The sequence below is a fragment of the Colius striatus genome, chromosome 2, assembly GCF_028858725.1.
Source record: "Colius striatus isolate bColStr4 chromosome 2, bColStr4.1.hap1, whole genome shotgun sequence".
Lineage (NCBI taxonomy): Eukaryota > Metazoa > Chordata > Aves > Coliiformes > Coliidae > Colius > Colius striatus.
In genome coordinates this window covers 83,840,399-83,867,142 of record NC_084760.1, presented here as the reverse complement: position 1 = coordinate 83,867,142, position 26,744 = coordinate 83,840,399, and the positions used below count along the sequence as shown (strand labels likewise).

The window sequence follows — 26,744 nt, the reverse complement described above, 5'->3', positions numbered from 1 at the left end:
CACACCACTCTATACTATATTTTTGCTAATTTTTTGCAGGGTGAACATGTAGTTTAGTAAGCATCCTACATTTAGAAGTTCGTTGGAAAATTTGAAGTAAATGCATACATGTTAAAGTCTAATTGCATTAATGAAAAGATACTTCCCATGGTTTTTGAAAGGCAGCTTCTTCATGCCACTCTGTTTAAATTCATTCTGCAAGTGTTGTTTTCATTTTGGCAGGTTATTGGCATACAAAAAGCATATGCCTGCTCATTCTTGGATAAATAATCAATCTACGGTATTTTAATTTGTTGATCTTAAGAGAAAGTGGAGAATGTGCTCTGAGTTGGTTTTTTTTGGTCCTTTATCCAGTGGTTGTCTTCACTTTGTAAATACGTTTAACAGCGCAGTAAGGGTTTTGACCTGCATATGTAAAGCAGAAGTGATTTTTCGAGTGTGTTTAAAATAATAAGAATGTTACAGTTTGGGGAGCAGACAATATGTGAAATGATATCAAAATACTTTTTCCAGCTCTGCTAAATCTGCATTTAATTTGGAAGGATTTAGTTGTAGGAAATACTCTGCTAATGCAAGCAGTGTGCGAGGGGATTAGGAGTATGGTGCTTTACAACAACCTCTCAGTCTTGAGGCTTACTCTGGGTCATGGACACTTTTTTCATTGTACTGGGTGAGAAACTTTGAAATGTTGAAGTATACTTTAGTTCTCATTCCTACTTGTCCTGACCATAAAAGTATTTAGCAAATTCCATACTGTTGTTCCAGAGATTACAGTTACTGCATTTAACTTCTCACTCAACTTAGTAGAGGGGAAAAAATGCACAGATGCGAGCATGTGAGCAATTGCAGCAACTTTTTACATGCAGTTACTGTATTCCAAGTGCTGCTTTTCTGAACTGAATGAAAAGAAACCAAAAGTTCTGTCATGTAGGTGAAACTTCTCATATAGTCTTAGTGTAGTCCTCATTTTCTGAAGTACATTAAATAAAAGGTTTTTGATAAAATTAAGGAAAAGGAGAAAAAAATATACAAAATTGGTATTGTGTTAACATTGACTTAAGATGTTGTACCACCTGTCTTTCTATTCAGCCTTCAGCACTGAAATATTTTGAAGATCTGTCTTGGAAATGCAAACTGGATTTGTTGTGAGCGGATTAGAGTCTTTCTGTACTTGGTACTACAGGCTCCAAGACAGCATGGCAGAGCAAAAAGCGTGACAATTATGGGAGTGCCTCCTATAATGAGGGACAGACCCTTACTTTATCCTTGGGGTGAGGACAGTGGATCTTGTATGATGGTTGTCACTTCAGTGGTTGAGGGATTGGAGGCAGGGAGGGGTTAAATGCAGTTCTTGCTGAATGTGGGATTAGGTTTTCCTCTGGATCACTATTATAAACAAGCTAGGTGCCTGAACATATTTATGCAGATATATAAGATATGGCACCTGAAGAGCCCCCACAGTTCAGTGGATTCATTAAGTTGGAAAGGCAGCAAGTATTTGCTGCAGGCTGTGCTTTCTTCACCTTTCACCAAGCAACTCTCATGCTGATGATAACTGAATCCTTGAATGCCAGCCACTTCTGAAACAAAACCCGATTTTGGTAGTGTTCAGAGGTTAGTCCCTAGAATTAGGATTTTGGTAGTTCTTGTAACATGGAAGATAAGGATTGTCTTCAATTTCAGTGTTTGTATGTACAGGTGAATTTGAAACTTAGGCTACCAATATCTGCCCGGAATGCTACGTGGTTTTGGAATTGGCTTCTTGTAGTTGTGAAACGTTTCCTCGGTGCAGAGGTTTAGTTCATGCTGGCCAGACAGCTGTTCCTTGAATGTAAAACTTTACACATGCAGGCTCTTACTGTGCAGCATGCTAGGTCAGTCCACCTGAATTGGAGAACTGGGGGTTTTGTTCATTTGTTTTTTGTTTGGGTTTTTTTTTTTTTCAGAAATGTATAATTCTGATCCTTTGGTTTCACTTCCAGTTTTCACATTGACTTTTATACGCTGTGTTCCTATTGCTGGACTGTTATGGTCTGATGTGGAATCAATGGAGAGCTGGTCACAAACAGCCATTGTAAAAGCGTTGGGATGCAGTTCAGTATTAGAGTTAAGCCTTCTGTACAAAGGCTCGAGATTTCTGATCTGAGCTGAGCTCATTCAGCAGAAAATTATTTCACAGAAGCACAACCATGAGTAGGTTTGATCATGAAATATCTGTTGCCAACTTCATATGTGTGAAAAGCAAATTAGTTGCAGGAAGACCTGTTTAGGTGCATTGATAGGGTCGGGGAAAGAGTGAACTCATTCTGACCTTTAGTCAGGCTGAGCGGAGTGCTATATGTAACTTCATGATACTATTTGTGTCATTCCTGCAAGTGGGGAAACTGAGGCACTGTGAAAAGCAGCACAGCTTCTGTGGTACGGCAGTAGATGTGATGATGCAGCATCAGCCTTGCAGAGTCAGGGGGAGAACACAGTATTCTTCGCCTGACAGCTCCTCTCTGAAAAACCTTTCATCCTTCCACATGAGGAAGTGCTTAGTGATCAGCAGATTAAAACTTGCTCCTCAGTTACTATTCAGTGAGTGTAAATTATCAGAGATAAGTTCTGTCATGGATAAATGTAGCTTACTAAGGGATGCAATATTTTAGTAACCCAATGGATGGATATGATGGTAATGCAGTGCAATGCCAGTAGCCATGAAAACTTTTGCAATGGTCTTTCAGGATTTAGCACTATGCTGAACCATCCCCGGCTGGCCAAGGTTTTAGGGACTCAGCTGAAAAGAAACTTTGTTTTTCTGTGCATGTGTGACAGTATAGGGTTTGACCCACTATAGGGGAGGGCACCAGGAGGAGTCAACTCTGTGTGCTGCTGTTCTTCATCTGTGAGAACCACAAGAATTGAGGATAATTGTTCTCATTAAAGGCAGTGGGCATAGCCAGCCATACTGAGCACTGATGGCAGGGAGGGGCCAGGTGCCTCCTTCCCCTGAAACATCGTGTGAGCCAAGCGGTAGCTAATTACAGCATTTATAATTCTGTTAACCTTTAATCCCATAGTCCATTAGTGGGCTTAAGAGCATTAAAAAAATAACAGAACCCCCCCTACCTAGCCATGTCATGGCATCCCACACCATTACATTTTGCCACCCTCCAGGGCTTCAGGCTGATGGCAGGAACCTCATGCACCCTCAAGGATGCCCAAATTAAAAGATACCATGTCATAGACTTGTTCCTCGAGAGCGTCTCTCTTGACAGTTGCCTTCCCCATCAAGGAAACACTTTCTTAGTGCTGAATGAAATGTAGCTTTAAAGGTCAGGTCATCCATCAGTCTTGAGGAAGCCACTGAGGAAAAGCTGACAACCATAGGATTTGCCTTTCTACACGGGTATGAAGCTGGCCCTGGTTCTGTAAATAATGAGGTTATATTTAGAGGTGAAGTGCATGATGTCAGACCAGTTCCAGTGGTACCAAACCATTTGATGAAAAAGCATTAGGAGATTTTTTTAACAGTAAACCTCTTCCTACAATTAGCACTCTAGGGTGCTTAATCACCCCTCTGTATGGTTTTTGGTGTACCATGTGTGGTATCGAGTAACTGGAAAGCTGCTTGGCATTTGTATAGCATCAAAGAGCAGACTACTTCACTAGTGCATCAAAGTAATTATATATAAGAAATACTTTTGGAAATTAATCCCTCTATCTTACAGAAATAACCATGGCAATCTGTGTGGAGATAGCAGCTATTACTGCCCACATACCGATTGGTTTTGTTTCCCTATCTAACCCTGAGGTAAACAGAGTAACTGGCAGAGAATATGAAGTGTTTTCTTTAGTACTGAATGCTTTTCAGTGGATTCTGGTAACGCAGTTGCATTGGTTAGTTCCTCCTGATAAACTATAAAATTGCTCAGGAGGGAACAGTTTCAGAATAGCTTGAGAGCAAGCCAGAAGCATAATGCCTGCATACATAAAGTGTGTTTTAAAAGGAAAAAGTAAAAGCTCAGTGGGAATTGTTGGTGATCAGCTGCTTTTAAGATGAACTTTATGGTTTTCCTTTATCAAATAAATTTAAGGCAAGTGACTCATCAAGGTGAAGAGTGGAAATGAAATAGGTCTAATAAACCCAAGATACCTGCGTAGCTTTATTTTTAGTCTATGAGGAAGAACATCCTGGAGGAGATAGCACATTCTTGGGCCTCTTCTCCGGAATCAGTGATGGTTGACTGTCCAGACCCATTGTAAGTTCTTTGGCTGTATTTTTTTTCCATGTTATCTGGAAGAATTTTTAGTATTCAGGGTCCAGATGTCCAGCCTTAAGTGTACCTGTGTTCCACATCTGCTGCTTGTGCTTCAGCTCTTCTTAAGGAGCAATGTGAAGTTGATCTGAAATAAGATTGAAGTCTGACTCTAAGCACGGTCAGTCTGGCTCTAAAAACCCTCCATTCGCCAAGACAGCTACTCGGTAGCTTTCAGAATGGTTTATGCTCTGTTTTAACCTTAAAATAATTGAGTGTGTCCCTGTATCTTTGCATGCCCTGTAGCAACTGGAGGAAGGTTGAGGTAGTGCACACAGATTCATTGATATGTGGCCTCCAGCTCCTTCATTCTGCCTTTATCTACCACAGCAGCATAATCCTCTTTCCAGCCAGCTTGGCAATTAAGACACGATCTGTCCTACTTAAAGTATAAATAAGCCTTTAATGTTACTTGGGGATTACATTAGGACAAGAGGGACTGTTTTGAAGACAGGGTTCACACACAGCAGGACTCAGAGAGCAGGCATCGGTGTTGTGCTCCTGTAAAGTATTTGAATAAGGGGAATTAATGATTTCCAAACCAGTGTACAGAGAGCACTGGCAGCTTCAGACTATTGAGATACTAAATTGGCCTTTATCAGTTGTAAGAAATACACATACAAAGGATGTGCTCCCTGTATCCTTAGATCAAGCATGTATGTCCATGCAGGCAATTATCACCATTAAGTTTACTGGCTTAAATAAAAGATGAGGGCTGAAAATACTCACTTGGAATGAGAGTTTCAACAAGTTTTTGGATGGTAGTGATGTAGTACTTATGAGAAGTGGAGTTAGGTCCCTGACCCTCTGCAGGCTTCATGTGTGACTTCAGGTAAGCTATTAACAGAATTTAAATCCTTTCTCCTCTGAGAGGGGTTACTGTGGTCGTTGTGGGTGTGAGACTTAACTGCTTTCTACTCCCAGAGCCGAAATGATAGGAATGTACTAAACCAAAAATCCTCTCTACACCTTAAAGAATGTGAGACACAAAGGCTATGATTTGACTGAAGAGTCTCTCATTTGAGTGGTTGTGACCTGGACTCTCTCCAAACTTGCCTTCCTTCACCTTTCTGTGCATGGCTGGCTAGTGTGGTTTCGTGGAGACCAGGCAGATGAGCAATAAAACTGTCTAAAGAATCAAATTACTACCTTTTTTTTTCTTCCAGCCAAATCAGTTTCCCAATCTGGTTTACTGTACAGCTCCCTAAATACTCACGTGGCAGGAGGGGGGTGGGGGGAGGGGATGGAGGTGGGGGAGGAGGCAACATAAGGCAGGAAAAGCAGGAAAGTCTTCATCTTTTAATATACAGAGGGGGAAGCTTGGTGAACAATGATGAGGAAAAGGCTTGACCCCCTGAGCCAGAAGGCAGGGACAGGAGACAGAATGCAGCCCCCTTAGTCCAAGGGGAAATGGTGTATGACCTGATGCTCCATCCTGATGCACATAAGTCCATGGGGTTGGATGGGATCCACCTGAGGGTGCTGAGGGAGCTGGCAGAGGTGCTCACCAAGCCACTCTCCATCTCCATCACCAGCAGTCCTTGGCTCACTGGGGAGGTCTCACTGGACTGGAGGATGGCAAATGTGACCCCCATCTACAAGAAGGGCCAGAAGGAGGATCCTGGGAACTACAGGCCTGTCAGCCTGACCTCAGTGCTGGGGAAGTTTACAGAACAAATCCTCAGTGCCATCATGAGGCATGTACAGGGCAACCAAGGGTTCAGGCTCAGCCAATGTGGCTTTATCAAGGGCAGATCCTGTTTGACTGACCTGATTTTCTACAACAAGATGACGTGTCTAGTGGGTGAGGGAAAGGCTGTGGATGTGGTCTGCCTGGACTTTAGTATGGTCTTTGGTGCAATCTCCCACAGCATCCTCCTGGAGAGAGTGGCTGCCCATGGCTTGGATGGACCTATTCTGAGATGGGTGGAAAACTGACTGGATGGCCAGTGAGTGGAGATAAATCCAATTGGTGATCAGTCACCAGTGGTGTTCCCCAGGGCTCAGTGTTGGGACCTGTTTTGTTTAACATATTTATCAGTGATCTGGATGAGGGGATTGAGAGCACCCTGGTTAAGTTTGCAGATAACACCAAGCTGGGTGGGTGCATGGACCTGCTTGAGGGCAGGAAGGCTCTTCAGAGGGACCTGGACAGGCCGTATAGATAGGCTGAGGCCAATCACATGAGGTTCAACAAGACCAAGTGCTGGGTCCTGCACTTGGGCCACAACAACCCCATGCAACACCGCAGGCTTGGGCCAGAGTGGCTGGAAAGCTGTCTTGTGGAAAAGGAGCTGGGAATGTTGATCAGCATCTGGCTGAACATGAGCCTGCAGTGTGCCCAGGCAGCCAAGAAGGCCAAGGACGTCCTAGCCTGTATCAGAAATGGTGTGGCCAGAGCACCAGGAAAGAGATTGTACCCCTGTACTTGGCGTTGGTAAGGCCACACCTCAAATACTGTGTCCAGTTCTGGGCCACTCACTACACAAAGAACGCTGAGTTGCTGGAGTGTGTCCAGAGATGGGCAATGAAGGTGGTGAAGAGTCTGGAGAACAAGTCTGATGGGGAGCAGTCAGATGAGGGATCTCGGGATGTTTATCCTGGAGAAGAGGAGGCTGAGGAGAGACATGGTCATTCTCCACAACTGTCTAAAAAGGAGATTGTAGTGAGGTGGGAATGGGTCTCTTTTTCTAAATAACAAGGATAGGATGAGAGGAAACGGTTTCAAATTGCCCAGGGGAGGTTTAGATTGAATATTAATAAGAGCTTTTCCACTGAGAGTTGATAGACAATGGAACAGGCTGCCCGGGGGGGCATGTTAAAAACACATGCTAGGTTTGTTGGTGGGCTTGGCAGTGTGAGGTTAGTGGTTGGACTCAATGATTTTAAAAGTCTTTTCCAACCAAAACAATTCTATGAGTCTATGAAATTAGCACTAAATGCTGGTGAGTTACAATGGAGATACAAAACTGCAACTTCCCTCATGGTGACATAGCATTGCCTATTGAGCAGCTATTTGTAATGATGAATTACATGTTTGTGTCCCAGTAATATGTCAAGTGTGCTTTCTGGGACTTTCAGGAGTGCTGATCTGTGTCTCAAGTATGTAAAAGCTCTGCTACCGGCAACATCACCAAGCCACCCGCACAAGTCACTCAGCCCACCCCCGCTGAGGGGACAAGATCACTGTGTGCTCAGTATGGATGATGTTTTATTCCAACTAATTATTTATACCACGTGCTTTTATCTGCTAACACAAGCACCTCCTTTCACTCCACCCCGTGTCCACCTCTTCTGTACCCTCCACCTCTCCCGTTACAACCTGAGATCTTCCAGATGCCTCTAATAACCCACTTCCTCTCGTTGTATACCCCATGCTAAAAATGGTAAATGTGAAGATCATTGAACTTGGCCAACATCCCTAAAAAGAGATACTGACTGTGTCTTGCATCAAGTTCTGCATGATGCAGTCATTATATGGTATCAAGCAAACTGACAACACTGCTGGTCTTGACTGTGCAGGCTCATGTCAGGCATGACAGAGAGAAACAGAAAAAAGCAAAAGCAGCACTAAAATCTGATTAAGATGTCAGTCACTATTAATACTGCTCTTTGTCATGCAGTTATCTTCTAGCATGAGTTATATCCTTGGTATTCCACAAATGTAGGGAGGTTGTTCCCACATCCCGTTAGCTTGGTAGCAAAAACTTGGGAGTGAGCAGAGTGGGGGCTGGTCTTGTCCAACGTGAAGCAATGACTGGGAATGCATTTTAAAAATAAACAAAAAGCAAATAAGCAGATGATGTGGCTACTTGGATAACCTTCACTTTTTGGTTTTTTGCACAATACTTCTAAATATTGCACCAGAAGACAAGCTGTACCTCATAGGCACTGGTTTTGTACTGTCTGATGATCTCAGAGACTTGGCTTTGTTCTTGTGTTGAGTGATGAGATTTTTGCAGGGCCAGTCTCATCGGTGTAGGAGGGATCCTGTATAAATATAAACACAGTTCCACAGAATGGCTATTGTGTGTGTGTGTGTATATATATATATATATACACACACAGATCTGTATTCTGAACTCTCATTCTGGCAGCCTCGTGACTTAGAAACGTGCTTATGATCTCGGGAAAAAAACCCAGGCTAAACAACTAGACAAACAAAACCCAACAAGCCACAACTGACTAAGCCCTCTCTGTGAGCCCAGCTGTCCCCAGTCCCATTGGTTTGGCTGGCCCACATATCCCTGGTAGGCGGCTGCCTTTTGGTCAAGGTTTTCTCTTGCTTCTGACTCATTTTCTGCTGTGTTTGGGTGCTTGAAGGAGCTTTTGGGAAGCGCAGGAAACCATGGGCACATTTAAACCTCTGAGTTTGGGGAAAAAGCCAGGTGAGGACTTCTATGATCTCAAGATGTTCATGATGCAATCTTGAAAAGAAAAAAAATAGCTGTGATTTCGCATTTCCTATTTTAATTGGAGATGAAATCATGGAAACAAAACAATTTAAATATGGGGGGGATGAGGAGAGCACAGTTGGCATTGTACCTAAAATATAAGCTTATGCCCTGAATGTACTGTGCCTGCCTGGAAACTTTTGCAGTTTACTGATACAATGATGATATTAAGACCGTAGAGTCATCGGACAGGAAGCTGATTCAAAAAATTTCTCACCTCTGAATTTCCTGGCAATACTGAATTACAGGCAACTACTTGACCCCGTATGGGCTGAAGTTGCTGCCAGGCAGTTGTGTGACAAAGTGGAAGAAAAGGATGAAATCTGTCAGAGAAAGACCTCTTCTTAGCTCAGCTACTCAAGAAATAGTACATTTTTAAACCATTTTCATATTGCATGCTGGATTTTTCCAGTCATTGGTTTATAAACTTCTTTTGTGGTTTGAGCTAAACAACATAAATACTTTTTTGAGGCGGAACCCAACCTTTTCTCCACTGCAATTGCCCGTGGGAGTTTCTATGGGCCCCTGACCTTGTGGTCATAGGCAGTTGTTTGCTCTTGTGTAAGATAAAGGATCTCCTTGGCAAATGTATTTTTGTTTCCTTTGTTATGCCTGGGGAGAGGGCACTGGCTGGTGGGGATGTCTTGGCAGATGTGGGCTAGGTGGCTTCAGGGCTGCTGAGGCTTAAGGCACTCAGATGTGTAAATCTCTGCCTGCTTGTGCAGACTTTGGACGGTGGTTTTTGCTGGCCAGAGTAATAGAAAGGGGAGGAAGACAAAGAATGGACAGATCACTTTCCTTTAAACAAACGTCTGTGGTTTTGTTTTGTTTTTTTTAATATTAACAGTTTTTTCCTTCTTGAGTCTTGCTTGTGCCTCTGCAGAACTACTTTGTCCTGACCTGAGGATAGCTTGAGGTGTAGCAACCTGTCCCTGCACTGAATTGCAGGATTGGTATGTGCCTTATCTTGGTGCTGCTTAAGGATTGTGGGTGGGCTGGGTTGAGTTAGTTTGGAGGACTTTGTTTTTCTAAGCTGTGAGAAACGAAGTGTGACCTGCCTTTGTATCTTCTCTTCTGAGTTAGTTTGTATTGTTGTTACTGAGCCAGAAGTTGTCAACACCTCATTCCCTTGCTGTCTTGTATTTTAGATTACTCATTAATTCTCAGACTGCTTGAGACTAGAGACCAACTTGGAAAGCTGCACATTGACTAAGTCTTTCCCTGATAAAAGACCCTCAGAGTTTCCCCTGCTGTCAAAAGGAAGGGAAGTTTTGTGTACTAGAGGGAGCAAGAATAATCCTAACTCTGCTCAGCTGGTATCAAGGAACAGGCCCACCTGCTTTCTTGTTATCTTGCTAAGGATGCCTAATATGTGCAAGGAATAGGAGCACTTTGCCCTTCTTGTCTCTTTGTGAACTTTGACCAGTTGGTCAAGATTGATTATCAACCCAGGTGCTAATTACACTGCTTCTTGTTCCACTGAACAAAGGTGTGTTGGCAAAATTTCCTTGCTGTGGCTGGAGTCTGCAGGACAAGACTCACAAAGTGAAATGGTTGAGGAGGAAGCTAAGAGCTTGCCTATGGAGCTGAGCGAGAAGGGAGGTGTGGAGAACAACGGATTTGTTCAAAATGAGGCTTTTGACACGGAGGCCGATACCGGTAGCCGAGGAGAAATGCCAAAAACGTCTGTTGTTGATGTGGAGCCGGTGGCAATGGAGGAGCCGGTGTTGAAACCTTATGCAGGGATGCCGAAGGAAGTCTTGCTCAAGTTCTCCAGCCAGGCACGGTACAGGGTCACCAGGGAGATTCTCTTCTGGCTCATAATTGCCGCTGCCGTCATGCTTGTGTGTGCTACGATTGCAATTATTGCCCTTTCTCCAAAGTGCCTTGACTGGTGGCAGGCTAGTCCTGTTTATCAGATTTATCCTCGTTCCTTCAGGGACAGCAACATGGATGGGAACGGGGATCTGAAAGGTGGGTGAATTTGCATTCTTGCTGTGTGCAAACCTGTGTAGCAGTTATCTGTGTGTATATATAGATATATTACAAAAATAAGTCACCATACAGTCTGAAAGAGAAAGCCATCCCGATGGAGAAGGGAAACAAATGTTGTCTGACTGATCATTAGTGGCGGCTCATATTTCATGAATAAATCTAGGAACTGCTTTTTCAAGTTGCTAAGTCTAAGCCTGGCACTAGCACAGATGTTTAAGAGGTGGGGCTGAGAGTGAGCACTGCTGACATCACAGTTAACATCTCTCCACAAATCTGAGGTCAATCAGGAGGATGGCTGTTGTGGAGCATTTAGTCCTTAGGTTAATTGCCTTTCCATAAACAAAAGAAAAGAAAAATAAAGCTGACAAAGAGGAGAGAAAGATTTGTTACTTGTTGTTTTGTTCCTGGTCTGAGTGTTGTTGATTTCTTATGACTGCCCTGAGAAGGGGGCCTGATATACTTGGCAGTAGCTTGGCAGAGACTAGTTTTCAGAATGGGAAAGCTCAACACCTTAATGGACAATAGAGCTAGCACCTCTTGTTGGGAAATTTAATGTATTCTGCTGGCAAGTGAAGAGAAGAAGCTGTTTCTGTAATTAATTCTGTAATGCCAATGTCAGAAAGACAGCAAGGATTGGGGTTTAAAAACACTAGGGGAAACTAGAGTGAAGTGTCCTTACAGAAAGGAACAGAAAAACCCCAGGAGAGACTTTTCCTAAGGCAAGGAAAACCTGGGATCTTTGCATTAAAATTTGTCTTCCCTTTGGGTTGTCTGAGGATTCATTGATGTTCCTTGAAATGGGAAAGCAATGCTGTTGCTGCCTTTTAACAAGATAGAGGAGCTGGGTTTTGGATGTGAGTGTTAAATGTACTAAATGAAATTATTAATGTTTTCTAGTCAAGTAGAAATTTGGTTTGATCTGTTTTGGTTTTTTCATTCCTGAATTACCTTCCTTGTGAAAGTGGCTTTGAACAGTTTATGTTCTGTGATTTCATGCTGTCCCTTAAATGTCAAGATTGCCCTGCTACTTGAGATCAGTGGAAATGGAATGGTTATCAGAGTGTCAGAGTTACCAGGTATCAGAGACCCCTGTACCTGAGAGCCCATGGCAAACTTATTTCAACAAAAACATTTTGTCTTTTCTAAAGAGATAATGCCTTTTTCTCTTAAATAGGTATCCAAGAAAAACTGGACCATATTACCTATTTGAATATAAAAACCATCTGGATCACCTCTTTCTATAAATCTCCCTTAAAAGACCTTGGATATGGAGCTGAAGACTTCTATGACGTTGATCCCATGTTTGGATCAATGAGTGATTTTGAGAATCTACTTGCAGCCATACATGACAGAGGTGAGCTGCAAATCCAATCAAAATGGCTCTATAGAGAAGTAGCTTGCTTATATTTTAGAGGTGTACCTTGTAGCACTAGGTTATGATCTGAGATTTCAATCTGTGCCTTTTTTGTAGTAGGCAGTGGGTAGGTAATGGGCTTGACCTACAGTATATACTCTCTTGTGTATATGGTACAGACATGGATAGTATGGGAGATCAAGGCTGGGATGCAGTTGTTTCAAACTGAATTTTATGACTGATGGCTGCTTTCTGAAGAAAAGCAGGAAAAAAACCCTTCAGGGCTGAGAGGGAACATGTGCTTCTTTCCTGCCATTGCATCCTTGGTTGGTGCGTTTGTGCCTTAGACCAAATATTTGCTCAAGCGTTTCCCCTTACAGTTGCTGAGCTGAACAGAAAATAGTTTGCCAGTCCCAATAACATTTGGGATTTAAAAAAAATGAGTATCCTTTAAGAAGAGTGAGGAAGAATACGTGTTCACTGGTGCTGGACTGGGGAAGTTGAAGTGCCTTTTCCATTTGGGAGGTGAGAAGCAGATGTTGAAGTCAGAGTTAGTGGAAGTGGCTCAAAACAGCAGAAGTAGGATGGGTTTTTTTTCTCTCCTCTTCTTTCCCTCCACAGCAATGAGCCGAGGGAAACAATACCAGCACGATCTGTTGCAGCTACTTGCAGATTCTAGTTAGTCTCTGTTGGTAGTCTGAGGCTTTTCATGGTTTGGGGCTTATTTGCCCCTCTCTTTTGTCAGACATCTGGGAAGGAAGAATCCCAAACACTTCAGATACTGCAGAAAAGCTGTGAACTTTGTCTTAAAAGGCTAAATTTAATAGGGTTTTTTTAATTGGTTTGATTTTTAAGGGCTGAAGGTGATAATGGATTTAATACCAAACCATACGAGCGATAAACACCAATGGTTTCAGCTGAGTCGCAATCGGACTGGGAAGTACACGGATTACTACATCTGGCAGGACTGCATGCAGGCTGCTGGCTCCATCACTCCTCCAAACAACTGGGTAAACATGGGAAGGGACACAGGAAAACCCCGAGCGGGGTGCAAGCTGCCACCTCACAAAAGCAGCTGTAATGTGGTTGTCCAAATGTACACTGGGTTATAGAGGAGTGCTGAGAGCTACAAGCTGATGTTACTAAATGAGGTAATGCTGAGTAAGATTGAAACCAGCTCAGGCTGAGGAGTTCCTACTTCGAACAGAGTGTAAAAATTACTTTTGTTTCTTTACTTCAGAGTTAAATTTTCACTCCTTAAAGAAAGTGAAACAAAAACGATAGTTGTGTACAAGTCGTTCACATGTGCCCCCTTCTGTGCCTGGGTGCCCTAAAAACTTCGTCTCAGCTCCTCTGAAACAAATAGTTGGTGGGGAGGGAAGCAAAACAGTGTGTTCTTGAATTTTTTCCTTTTTCTGGAAGGTGATCATGCCAGAAACTTGCCCTTGCCTATTTCAAATATATTTAGTTGAGATTTGAACTGATGGGTGCAGGATTAGAAACTTCATAATTCCCCCTTGATTTTTTTAGAGTGTACATTTTGTACCAGCTAGCATAACTACTCTTTAAACTCTGCCTTAGCTGTCTTAGCTTTTAGAGTTTCTTATTACAGAGATAACAATAAAGCTGGCATTTTAACCAAGGGATAGTACCAGATTGCAGAAAGCTCTAAGTTAACTAAAGCAATTTTTAGTAAGTTTTAGGAAAAGCAGCTCCTAAAGAAATGTTCCCTCATATTTTCCCCTCCATTCTCATAATTCTTCATGAAAGTCTACTTAAAGAATGAAACAGAACATTGAACAAGACATGTCATGTGGTAAAGCACAACTAAAGGGAGAGCAACTAGCAGGAGAAGGAAATGTGAAACATCACTACTAAAATTACTCAAAATTTAGTCTATTGAATAGGCATTTTGTGGTTTACTATATGTTTGTAATGCACCACATCTTAAAGTATGCTCAGGAATAAATGCTTGTTAAATTAAGGGTTCTGATTATCCATCCCTCTCTCTTATATGAGTAGGTGAGTGTCTTTGGGAATTCCAGCTGGCAGTTTGATGATGTGAGACAGCAATGCTATTTTCACCAGTTTGGGAAAGAACAGCCAGACTTGAATTTTCGCAGCCTCGATGTCCAACAAGAAATCCATGTAAGTATGTAACCAACCCACTGCTGCTGCACCAACAGCAAAGGAGCTTTTTCTACACTCAGTTTCTCTGATTATTTGTGCTACACAAGTTACATTCTAGTTGGAACCAATTCAAGGATTGCAGTGGATGTAAGCAATTGAAACAAAAAGGTCTCTAGGCAAACATTAAGTTTATAGGCAAAATTCAAGCTTTAAGCTGTAATGCTTCCAGTATTGGAGCTAATTTGCTTCAATTTAATTTTCTTTTAATTTAAAAGCAAACAAGCAACCAATAAAAAAAAAAATCCAAATAAAATTGTCCCTGAGTGGAAGGACTGGCAGCAGGTGGTGGTGCAGTTCTCTGGGTTTTAAGACTTGCTTTTTTTGCGGGCTTAACTCCCCTGCTCTCACAAGTGCCTGGTGATATCAGTGGATTTTTGTTGTTGGTTTTGTTTTTGTTATTTGGGGTTTTTTTTTGTTAACAAGCTGTTGTATTTCAAAATGAGCTCCTTTTCCCTTTCTTTTCCTGCCAAAGCTGATCTAAAAGTTGGTTTAATGCTTATGAGCGCTGTACCTCAGCCTAACCTTATTCGCAGAGTGTTTGTACTTGGGTCACTGTGAATCAAACTGTCTTTCGGCTGAAATAGCTTGTCCCATCCTTGTTTATCCTTATTTGTTTTTCAGTTCTGACAACACCCCCCTTCGGCTTTTGTTAAGATAAATTAACTGGGCTGGGCTTTTCCAGTCTTTCCTGAAGCGAGAGACTCTCTATCCCTTTGTTAAGCCGCCTTATTGCTGGCAGCGCTTCCAGCCCGATGTTCTTCTCAAATGTGAATGTCTGGAATTAAATGAGTTGAACAGAGAGTTACCCGGGCAGGCCCATGCACAGTGCCACTCCTACTTCTGCCTCCGTTTCCTGAGGTTACAGTTACTTGCTTTGAAGTTGGTGCTAGTGCTCAAATAATCCAACATGACTGCAATCTGGAAGCAGTTAACTGCATTCAGCTCTAGTCTTCATCAAGAGCCAGGCACTTAGCGCATTTGCATGTTGTATCAAGGACAACAGTTAATGGAAGGGCTGACTTGGAAGGTAAAGTGACTCTTGCACTGAAGCCTGTGCTGAAACTGAATGGAATCACTCAAATGGAGAGAATTTTTATCATTGTTGATACAAGGAGCTGTTAATTAGCCTGGCCAATGTGGGAATGGCACCTTCTTGTAGCAAAGAGTTGTTTGCGTTCTCAAGAAAGGAGGCGATGCTGATTTAAATTACAAGGAATGCCTGGGCTTGTTGCCAAGAAGGGAGACAGTGAGTTTCGATCTGTCTGCATCTCTGATGACTTTACAGAGGGGAGAGACTACCATCAATGCAAGAGTGCTTTACCAAGGCAAGGTGGTGGTGCTCTGACAAAACATTGTGCCTGTCTGCATCCTACCTCCCAGGAGACAATGTAGAACTCATTAAATTACAGGGAACTGGGCCTGAACATGGGGAACCTGACAATTGCTTTTTTTCTCTTAAAGTTGTTGTACCTCATCAGGTACTACAGCTATCTTAAGCATTTGCCAGTTTCTGGATGCCTTTTTTTGGTGGTACACTTAGCAGCTGCCCAGTTCTACTGTGGCTGTCTCCTTGTCACTGTTGGGCCTCTCCCCTCAGTGCAGGGAACTGCATGTGTGTGAAGAAATAAACCCCTTTTCATCTTATCTGTTAACTGAAGTGGGAGATGAGGCTGCTCTTGAGACCAGTCCTTGAAGAACTCCACTGGTAACCTCTCTGTGTCTTGATACTTCCCACCTTTTTTCATACCTTTTCAGGTACTTTTCAATGGTTCTGGCTAACCAGTAGTAGTAGCAGCAAATGAATGTCTAGTATTTTAATTCAAAATCCTGTTTCAGAAGGTTAGGAGGACTGAGCAGGAAGCAAACCCACTCCTCCACAGGAGCTCATCTTTGGTTCAGCCACAGGGTGTGCAAGAAATGTAGCAGCCAGCACGTTGTAGATTTCTTGCATAAATAAAAGCGGATCAGTCTCAGTGAGTACTACGTCACGTTTGCACTGCTGATACCCGGTGTTGCCATCAGTTTTTGGTGGATTCAGTATTGGGCAGGCACCATATTGAGGGCTGCTGCTTTCAGAATGACTCTACAGAAAAGCAAAGCTCAGTAAGACAGAGCCTTTATTTGCCAAACAAAAATCTGTAAAGCTTGAATGAGAACTGAACTTGAAGAGTTCTTTGTTCAAACTGTAGTAAGAGCTTCTGAAGTAGGATATAATTTTCCTGAGAATGACTAAGCTCTGAATTTGATAGTGAAATTACAAATCACTAGCAGTTAACTCAGATCATAATCTTTCATGTTCCTGCAAATCAACCAACTAAGCCGGAAAATAAAATAAAAAACTGTACATCAGTCAAATAAGAGAGAACAAATGTTTTAAGAGCTCTATTGTATGAGAAGAAAATTGGTGGCACGAGGTCTGTGCCGAACAACATATTCTTGCATATTTTAATCGCTGTGTCCTAATTGTGTGCAGCAGTGACGGATGTTCACCAACAACAGCACTTAGCATGAGCCCAATTGTTTTGATGGATGAGATTAGAAGTGGCTTTCAGTGAGGCATGCTCTGGCTTTGATATTCTGGATTACTGGTTGCAGACCGGTCTTTTTCTTTCTTACAGTGGGTGAAATAAGAAGACGTGCTTTATGTGGATCTTAGTTTGACCTTAGATCAACATGACTCACTTTAATTTGTACTTGAAATTTTAATAGAAGTTAAAAATTAAATTGTTACATGTTAATACCTCCTAACAGGTTTAGTTTTCTTGTCCTGCTTTGAATGGGGTGTGCTCATTTGGACTTCTCAATTTTTACCTTTGTGCTTAGGATATCATCAAATTTTGGCTTGACAAAGGAATCGATGGATTTAGTTTCAGCGCTGTGAAATTTCTTTTAGAAGCAACACATCTCCGAGATGAACCTCAAGTGAACAAGACCCAGGATCCTGTAGCGTATTCCTTCTGTCTTTTTGTCTTTCTTCCCCCCCAGCCCCTATACTTCCTACTGGGACAAGAGAGTGTGCATTGTTACTCTTCTTTGGAGTCTCAATTGAGACTTCAGGAAGACTGGGTCAGCCATGTCCCTTGGAAGGCAGGTGGCTCCCTGGTGTTCTGCAGAAGGAACATGTACAAGGAAGAAGCCTCTGGGCTGAGGGTGTAGGTCAGTGAGATACCTGCAAGCAGGAGTGCTGGAGGTGGGAGGCGAATTGTTCCTATATGCTCTGTATATTCTGATGCTGTTGCTTTGAATTGTCTTTTTAATTTGTTTTCCAATTTCCGTTCTAAAATATCAGTCTTGTGACTTCAATAGTTGATTGGTTGTCTTTGTAGAGACAGCTACAGGAGATGATCTCAGAGCTCTTGCCTGCTTGGGATTCCATAGCAGTCACTAGCATCTATTTTGTTCTCTGTTGCTAGTAGGAATCAGAGTAAAATAAACAAACCCCCTTGTGTTGTCAGTATGTCGTAGTGAGAGGTGGCCAGACATCTTGTGAAGCATGCACCCTGTTGTTTATGCTTTTACTGAGGTCGTGATGTTCCCATATAGTGCCAGCACTAAGACACTGTTCCCCTGGGGAGTTGGGGATGACCTAAAACAAGTCATCTCCACATGAACCATTGTCTTTGTAAGTTACCACAACAATATTGTCCATCTTTCCAACCTAGTGTGTGTGTTCACTGCTGAAATAGGCTTGGTTGGTTAATGCTTCAAGTGGACTCTTTTGAAGGATGAGATCTGAAATACTCATCCCTGTGGTATCGTATCTTGAGAATTCCCCCAAGTGTAGTTCAGCTCTGTGCTGTTAGTTGTTGCTATGCTAAACTCAGTTAGTTCAGTTACAATTTATCTGGACTGGTGCATTGTCTCAGGAAAGGATGGGGAAAAAAATTGGAGAGTTCTGAAACCCAAAATATTGGTGAGCTAATGGGAAATACCGTGTTGTTCTTTAAGGCGAGCATCACAGCCTATTCCCAGCTCTACCATGACTACACAACCACACAGGTTGGAATGCATGACATCATCCGTAGCTTCCGTCAGACCATGGATCAGTTCAGCAGTGAACCTGGCCGATACAGGTGGGTCATCATTATTACAGCAAGGGATTTTTTTCTCTCCTAACCTGTCACCTTGCTAGCAATAAAACATTTTTTTTCATAACATAATCTGGCATAACAAGTTTTCTTCCTCAAATGCAAATAGTGACGTATTGGCTGTACAATCTTGTCCCCGGGGTGTGAGGGAACAGAAAAGGATTGGTGCTGTTAGCTCTGCTGTATCTGTGGGCTGTACAAAAGCAGAATGGGTGACCACTTGGGTCACAGACATACATTGGCCTTGTGGCTGATTTATTGTATAGTACAAGTAGTGCAGTACTTGTCAGACACGTAGTCAGAGATAGTTCAAATCACAGAAAGGCTGAGTTTGGAAGGGACCTCTGGAGGTCATCTGGTCCAACCCCACTGCTCATCAGAGCCACCTGGAGCCAGTTGCCCAGGAATAATTTTTCCAGGCAGCTGATTGTGGAGTCTCCCTTCTCAGAGATGTTCAAAAGCTTTGCCAGGACTTGGTTGCTCTCTTAGAATAAAAGTTTCCTGATGTTCAGAGGGATCCTCCTGCATTTCAGTTTGTGCCCGTGGCTTCTGGTCTCATCACAGGGCACCACTGAGGAGAGGCTGACTGTCATTGTTGTACCCTCCTTTCAGATATTTACGTGCATTGAGATGCCTCTGAGCCTTTTCTTCTCCAGGCTGAAGTCCCACCTCTCTCAGCCTTTCTTCATAGAAGAGATGCCCCAGTCTCTTAAAGGTCTTGTTGTCTCTTTGCTGGACTCTCCAGTGTGTCCATGTCTCTTTTGTACTGGGGAGCCCAAACCTGGACACCATGCTGCAGGCAAGGCCTCACCAGTGCTGAGCCCGAAGGGGAGGATCACCTCCCTCGACCAACTGGCAACACACTTCCTAATGCAACCCAGGATCCCAGGAGCCACCCTTGCTGCAAGGGCACATCTCTGGCTCATGTTCAACTTAGGTCACCCCCAGATCATTTTCTGTAAAGGAAGGGATGGAAATTGCTGGAATATGGAGTATATGGACGTGGATTCAGAAGGGGAGTATTTCAGTCAGATACTTAATAGCCTTGTGTTGATTCTTGTAGGCTTTTCATCTAGAAATTTCCAAGAAATATTTCTCCTTGTCTGTTTTACAAAATGATGTTTCTTTATATTCCTCTTTTCTAGGGGAGGAGGGAAGTAAATGTAGTTCTTCATGCTGTGTTATCTTATATGTATGTCCAACACTATTCCTGGCTTCCTTCCACTCCGTGCAAACCAAGAATGAACAAACAAATGGTATTTCTGTACTTCTTTATAGATTTCTGGGTTCTGATGGTGATGAAAACATTGAAGCAACAATGATGTATTATGGAACATCTTTTGTCCAAGAAGCAGATTTTCCTTTCAATTTGAACCTAATTGACATTACTAGTCTATCAGGCAACAGTGTTTTCGAAGCTGTCAACTTGTGGATGAAAAACATGCCTGAAGGAAAGTGGCCAAACTGGGCGGTAAGAGTCATAGACCAACTGTCACAGGAAGGGCTTGTTCCTATAGGTGACAGAAACCTATAGGTGGTAGTTCCTCTTATGATGAGAGAAATGTCTCACCACCATGCCCCCACCCACACTGATTTCGCTGCAGTCAGCAGCAGCCTGAGCCCGTATCTGAGCTATGTTTATTGAGTGTAGAGTCTCTGGTGGAGCTCTCAGCTGCTGTAGTGGCAGGCGTTGGCCAGCTGCCTGCCTGTCCTGCTCTTCAGTTAACACTCCCTGTGCAAAGGTGACAGAAGGGAATTTATGATCATGCTTCTCACTCAGTGACCCCTGTATTTTAAGGGTCATGGGCTTAAACCACCAGTGAGGATGGGTTTGGTACAATTATCTTTGGCCATGAACTGACCTAGTGCAATGGATTCTGGAAACCTCCCAGGGCCAGAGAAGAACGGAGCAGGGGGAGCCAAGGGCAGCTAACTTAAAACCTTGCTGGTCTCTGCTAGGAAGCAGGTTTGGGATGTGCAAGAGATCTTTTCAAAACAAGTAGCTCCTTCACATAGCAGAGAAAATGGCAGAAATCTGAGGAAACTGTAGTTGTGGAGAGTTGTTTGTCATGGCTACTCGTTTCTGCGTCATGTGCTACTACTAGCAGGGGTTCTGGGTGCTGCATTATTTGGGGTAGGTGTTTGTCCTGGCACCCAGATCAAAAGATAATTGCCCCTCACAGGCCTGGAGGGGAAGGAGAAGGAGGAAAAAAGAAAAAACTCTCTAGTAACTTGTTAAATTGGTTAACCAATTTCACATAGGCATGGAACTTAATGTTGATTGAACAGAATGATCTTTTCTTCAGGTTGGAAGCCCTAACGCTGCTCGGATTTCATCTCGGGTTGGGAAGGATTATGTCAGTGTTATGAACATGCTGCTTTTAACTCTCCCTGGTACTCCTGTCACTTACTATGGCGAAGAAATAGGCATGAAGGACATTGCATCAGAAAATGTAAGTGAAGAGTCTGTGAACTCTGATTCTGTTGTTTTAGTTCCGAGCAACACAACTTTTGAAAATACAGTAACTTTTCTTTTGTCACCCAAACCCAGCCTTGCTCATTGTTCACGTGTTTTTCTGTGTTGTTGCCCATGGCAAAACCATTGGAAAGTATGTGGAAATGGCCCAGCCAGAGACCAAAACCAAGGCCTTGATGTGTGTCTGAACTGCCAGGCTGCAATTATGGCCCCTGATTTCTGTTCTCTGCCAGATCCATCTTGCATTGTTTGCAGTGCTGTCGCTTCGCTTGGATTCAGCAGAAAGGGCAGCAAGTGCTTTCACTGTGAGGATGACGGAGCCCAGCCACTGGCTGCCCAGGGGTGGTGTGGAGTCTTCTTCCTTGGAGGTCTTTAAGACCCACCTGGACATGTTCCCATGTGACCTGATCTAGGTGAACCTGCTTCTGCAGGAGGGTTGGGCTAGATGATTTCTAAAGGTCCCTACCATTCTATGATCCTATGAAGTGTCAGCACCAGGCCTGGGCATCAAAGTCCATTCTTTTCTGGCTGCCATTTAAAGGCAATCAGAGTTTGTGAGAGGTTGTAGCCACAGTCACCAACTCCTGCTTTGCTGATTGTGCGAAGGCGCCTGTATAAACCACAGCCCTCGGCCAAGTGCCCAAGCTCAGAAGAGTGTCTCCAGGAAGGGGTGGGTATGCAGACCAGCCCCTGCTTAGCATTGCCTCGTGGCAAGCAGAAATGGCTTTTGCTTGTCACACAGGAGTTTTTCATTTGTCTCTTAGGTCCCTTTCTAGAAAGGATTTAGGTGCCTGAGCCTGGGAAGCAGCTGCTGAGCTCAACTTGATTGGGGAGGTTGGACTAGATGATGTTTAGAGGTCCCTTCCAACCCCTCCTGTTCTGTAATTCTGATTGTAGCTACAAGTAACACACCTCAGGGTGTTTGTTGCATTACAGAAATTTTCAGAAGTAAGTTAATCAAACATCAAGAGATGAAAACAAAGTGTCTGTGCCCTCCACACTGTGCTGACCCACAACTTGGAACCTTTCATGTTCAGCCCCTGCAATTTCCTGTCTCTTCTAATGAGAATACCTGACTTCTGCTGTGTCTCACTGTCCAAGATGTATAGGCATGACTGGAAAAGGTCATAGCCAGAAGGGAACACTTTAGCTCTGCCTCTCATAACCACATTTGAGCACTGTTGAGTACACAGTCATACAGCAGGTGCCGGTTTGGCTGTGGAAAGCCTCTATTTTAGGGAATGAGACGGCCTCTGATGTTGGCTACCTTTGTGTCAGAGTGAAAGAGGTACTTGAAGAAGCACAGGATCATCGCCAGGTTTGCCAGATTCAGATGTGAGGACATGAGAATTCCTTTTGAATCAGAGAACCATTTCCTCTGAGAAACACCAAGGTCAAAATATCTCCTGCATTTTCTTGCAGCTGCTGATTACTGCTAACAGATGATACCCTTCAGAAGAGTGGCTTTGCCCTCAGCTCCTCAGGGTTTACCCTCTTTTAGTGGCTACCCTGTGATTCACAGCTTTGCAACAATGCAGAACCACTTCACTCCATCTGGAGAGGAAGATCCCCGATGAATGGGTGTCTTAGAGAGTATTTGCTCAGGATGTAGTTTTTAGCCCTAGCATTTGAGACTTTTTAAGAGAAGCTTGAAAGAGGTATAGATGAAAGGGAGTGTAAGCAGTGTTGAAAACTTAGGATTTTCTTTTCCCCCCTCCCCTGCTTTTCAGAACATGCCAAAAGGAGAAACCCATTATTTATAATGTCACAAAGCAAAGTGACAACTTCTTTTGTCGAGCTGTTGTTCTGAGAGATTGTATTGAAAAGTGCCCTTTATATGAAAAACAGTTTTCATGGAAAACAAACACTCAAAGTACGTGCAAAATATTTTATGCCCTCTTATGTCATTAAATTTAAGTGTCAGATCTTTTGGCAGCTCTTTAATAACGACAAGGAAGCTTTTCAGATGACTTCTGAATTCTCCAGACTCTTTACATCGAGACTTTTTAATCTGCTAAAAGCTGGTTCTTAATAGAAGCAAGCTGGTTTTCACACTTAGAAGTAATTTTATCTTTTTAACACAAACAATCCTGTCCAAATTGTACCCCTTGCACATGTGAGCTTGATGGGTTGGAAGGAGAAAAGTGTGAAATGAACAGACCCTCAACAGCATTTACTAGTTGTTTACTGTGACTTCAACCGCATTTCTTCTTAGGACTCTGCCTCATATACTCACTCACTGCATATCTAGATGTGTATCAGAATATCCCAGCTCTCATCACCAGACTTTTATCCACCCATCTGTTGCAAGAGGAGACAAATCTAGCAGAGTCATTTGGGAATTCCACCTGGTACCCAGCAATGCTGTAGCCATGAGACCGACCGTTCTCCTCTAGTTCAAGAATGGTCTTGATTTCTTATTTTCAGACATGCAGCAGGACTACATTATCCTTATTAAATTGGAACTTAGAACAGAAAAGCAATACTGAAATGGTGATCATTTGGAAGATGCAAGAAGAGACACTTCAAGGGATTACAACTTTTTGGAATACTAATCACTGCTTGCTTTTCTAGGTGACCTTTCCAGAGAAATCCCCTATGCAGTGGGATAGCAACATCAACGCTGGCTTCACAGAAGGCAACACTAGCTGGTTACCTGTGAACTCTGACTACCAAAATATAAATGTTGAAGTAAGTATCTGTATGTGTGACAAACTAATGCTCTAAAAATATTTTGATGTATCTGTTTGGCTCTGACTTCTTTTACTGAGAATTGTCAGTAAAATTTACTGGAAATTGTCAATAAGAACAAACTCAAAAGGAAGATAAAGCACTGAATTATAAATACCTGAAGGGCAGGTATTGAGGGGATGGGGTGAGTCTTTTTTCTGCAGTGCCCAGTGACAGGACAAGGAGGGGTACCACAGGTACAAGCTGGAGCACAGAAAGTTCCAATTAAACATAAGGAAAAACATCTTTCCTGTTCAGGTGAGGGAGCCCTGGCACAGGCTGCCCAGGGAGGGTGTGGAGTCTCCTTCTCTGGAGGCTTTCAAAACCCACCTGGACGTGTTCCTGTGTGACCTGATGTAGGTGAACCTCCTTTGGCAGGGAAGTGGACTGGATGAACTCTGGGGGTCCTTTCCAACCCCAACCATTCTGTGATTCTTTGAATCCTCACAACTTTTATTAGAAAAGGAAATCCTTGTATCAGCAAAGAGCCTACTTCATCTGTGTTCATTTTTGCAGAGCAACTGCCACTGTGATGTAGATGTGGCAACATCTTTAACATCCTTTTAAGATTACAATGCAATCTGGTCCTTTTTTTCGTTTCTGTTACTGTGGAAAGCACTGGTCTTGTAACGAGATATTAACGCAGACCATCTCTTAACAGAAGTAGAGCAGTGAACCAAACCGGTCTTGCTGATCTACAGTGCTGACCACAGTTCAAGACAGAAACAAATTAATATAGGAAAAATATAAAGCACAAAACAAGCTCTGTGACTTCAGTAGGTTACAGTCGATGGAAAAACTGCAGTATCGAGCTTTGAATGGCTGTGGCTCTGTCCTGAATCAACTCTTAAGAGCTGCAAGGACACAGTGGGAGGAAGAAATAGTGTTAGTGCTGGGAAGTTCAGCTATGCCTCATAACCTCAGCCTCTGTCACTCCATAAATGCCAAGGAAGTCCATGAGGAAAAGCAGTTTTTCAGTGGAATTTGCAGTCAAATTTGAAGAAAGACAGTTGTCAAAATGGATTTGTAATCTCCGTTTGCTCAGCAGAGTGTGTGGGTAAGCATGTGTTCAGCGCAAAGAAATGACCCTGCTCCTGCTGACTGTTGCAGATCCAGATGACCTGGTCCAACTCAACCCTGAATTTGTACAGAGAGCTGACTTCACTTCGCAACGAGCTCCCCATTCACCGGGGCTGGATGTGCCACATCTGGAATGACAGTAACGTGTTTGTGTACGTGAGGGAACTGGATGGGTTAGACAGAGTCTTTATGATGGTTCTCAACTTTGGGGAGGAATCAACAATAGACCTGAAAGCTATAGTTCCTAACCTTCCATCTGAAGCTGTTATAAGACTAAGCACTAATTTTAGCAATACTGGTAAAGCTGTCAATACCCAGCTAGTTAAAACTGAAATGGGAGAAGGCCTGGTCCTCGAATATAAAACAGCAAAGCCTGTTCATACTATGGAATCTTTTCAAGGAAATTGTTTTGTGGCAGAAAAAGCATGTTATTCCAGTGCCTTCAACTTACTCTATGCGAATTGTTAAGTGCAGGAGTGGAATACCCAAGCTTTCACGTTGATTTTGAATATGCTGGTTTTGGGGAAATGCTAAAATTCTTAGTTTTCTTTGGCTTATAAAACTTTGTGTACAAAATCAACACCCTGAAAAATATGATATTTAATTGTCTTGCATCTGTACTGGTGATGAAAGTGAAAACGTATGGTACAAACACCCCCTTAGGGGTCTGCGGAGAAGAGAAGTAAACCTGTCCTAAAAAACTGTCCTGTTCAAGTGTGTGGGGTTTTTTTTTGTGAGGAAAGAGAAGAGTTGCATTCTAGGTGCTGCCCCTTACAGTTGCTGGTCATTACAAGGTCCTGTGGAATCTAAATCCTGTGGCAGCTCACAGTAACTTTTTTTATGTCTTTGAATTTATAAAACTTTTTAAAGGGACTGCCCTGTATTTGTTCAAATAGGTAAAAGCAAGCAAGACTAAAATATCAAGTTGTGAGGTTTACCTGTTCTTTCAACTCTGTAACAGCTCGGATTATCCTTAACAACAACAAAGTACAGCTCGTGTGTCCAATTCTACACTCAGGACTGCATTTCCAATTGATTGTCCCTTCTTCCCTGCTGTGTTAGAATAAGCTGCTTCTCTCATTTTTTTACCCTAAGGTTAGGGTGAAGTGCATTAGTTCAGAGAAAGTGACTGAAACAACTACTGAATGTCATGCTCGTTCACATGCCTTCATTTGTGTTTGGTGCAACTACAGTGGGTCATGTGTCACAAAGGAGGGATAAGCATTTGAGTTGGTGCAGTGCGTTCTGGACACGGTGCTGATCTGGAGACTCTGTTCTGGTTTCAGAAGCCTACAGCCATACAGCGGGTTTTCCCCCGCTGTTTGTAGCAGTTGCTGGCCTGAGGTGTGCACCATGCAGCTATCTTAACAAGCCTTGTGCCCTGCTCAGAGGTCAGCTCAGCTATGAACCAGGCTGCTTGCATGGAAACATTCTTTTTGGCTTATCCTCAGGAGAGAGTTCGAATTCTTCTGCTGCATTCATCTTGTCTTCTGGAGGGACTCTGGCACCTCCTGTTTAAGATGACCATGCCAGTTAAGGTGACTACCAAGATTTTCAGTCTACCAAGAGTTATGCTAAAATTCCTGTTCCTGTGAGTCCATTTCTCCCTTGCACTCTGTTTGACCCCACCATATATGATCAGCACACTGTTGCTGCTGCATAGCTAGGAAGGGCAGTAGTCATCACCACCTGCTTATGGGAATTGGTTTTACAAGACTCTAGTTAGACTTTTAATTACCTCTTGAGAGTTTTACTGCCTTGTATAAAATGTGCTCTTGGAAGAGAGGTCTCAGACTGGAAGCTGCACATGTGAGGCTTTACACTTCAGCCGCATGCGGGTGTTGCTGCACACCTCGCTGAGGAACACAGTGAGTCCTGAGCACAGCCACCAGTGCAGGCGGCTGCTTCTCTATTGCCTGGTGGGGCTGAAGCTCAGCTCTTCCCTTTGTGTGTAAGCCAGTGCCACACCCTGCTTTTCTTGGAATTGAATTCTTTGAATTTCTTGCATGCTGATGCCCATAAGGCAGGGATCCAAGAGGAGAGATCCTCTGGAGAAGGGGTTCACTTTTCATACCA

At 43.1% G+C, this 26,744-nt stretch overlaps 1 protein-coding gene across 2 annotated transcripts; it reads left to right on the top strand.

Annotated features, from left to right (window-relative positions):
- Positions 1-8,622: 8,622 nt before the first annotated feature.
- On the top strand, positions 8,623-25,735 carry SLC3A1 (solute carrier family 3 member 1). 2 transcript variants are annotated; one of them, XM_061990011.1, is made up of 10 exons: positions 8,623-8,689; positions 11,925-12,104; positions 12,960-13,114; positions 14,127-14,252; positions 17,118-17,237; positions 18,243-18,367; positions 19,661-19,853; positions 20,689-20,835; positions 23,433-23,549; positions 24,699-25,735. In XM_061990011.1, exons 1-10 carry the CDS (start codon positions 8,650-8,652, stop codon positions 25,134-25,136), a joined length of 1,641 nt encoding a protein of 546 aa, XP_061845995.1. In that variant the 5' UTR covers positions 8,623-8,649; the 3' UTR covers positions 25,137-25,735. The 2 variants fall into 2 exon arrangements, with proteins under 2 accessions (XP_061845995.1, XP_061845994.1); XM_061990010.1 differs by lacking the exon at positions 8,623-8,689 and adding an exon at positions 10,249-10,729.
- The last annotated feature ends 1,009 nt before the right edge of the window (positions 25,736-26,744 follow it).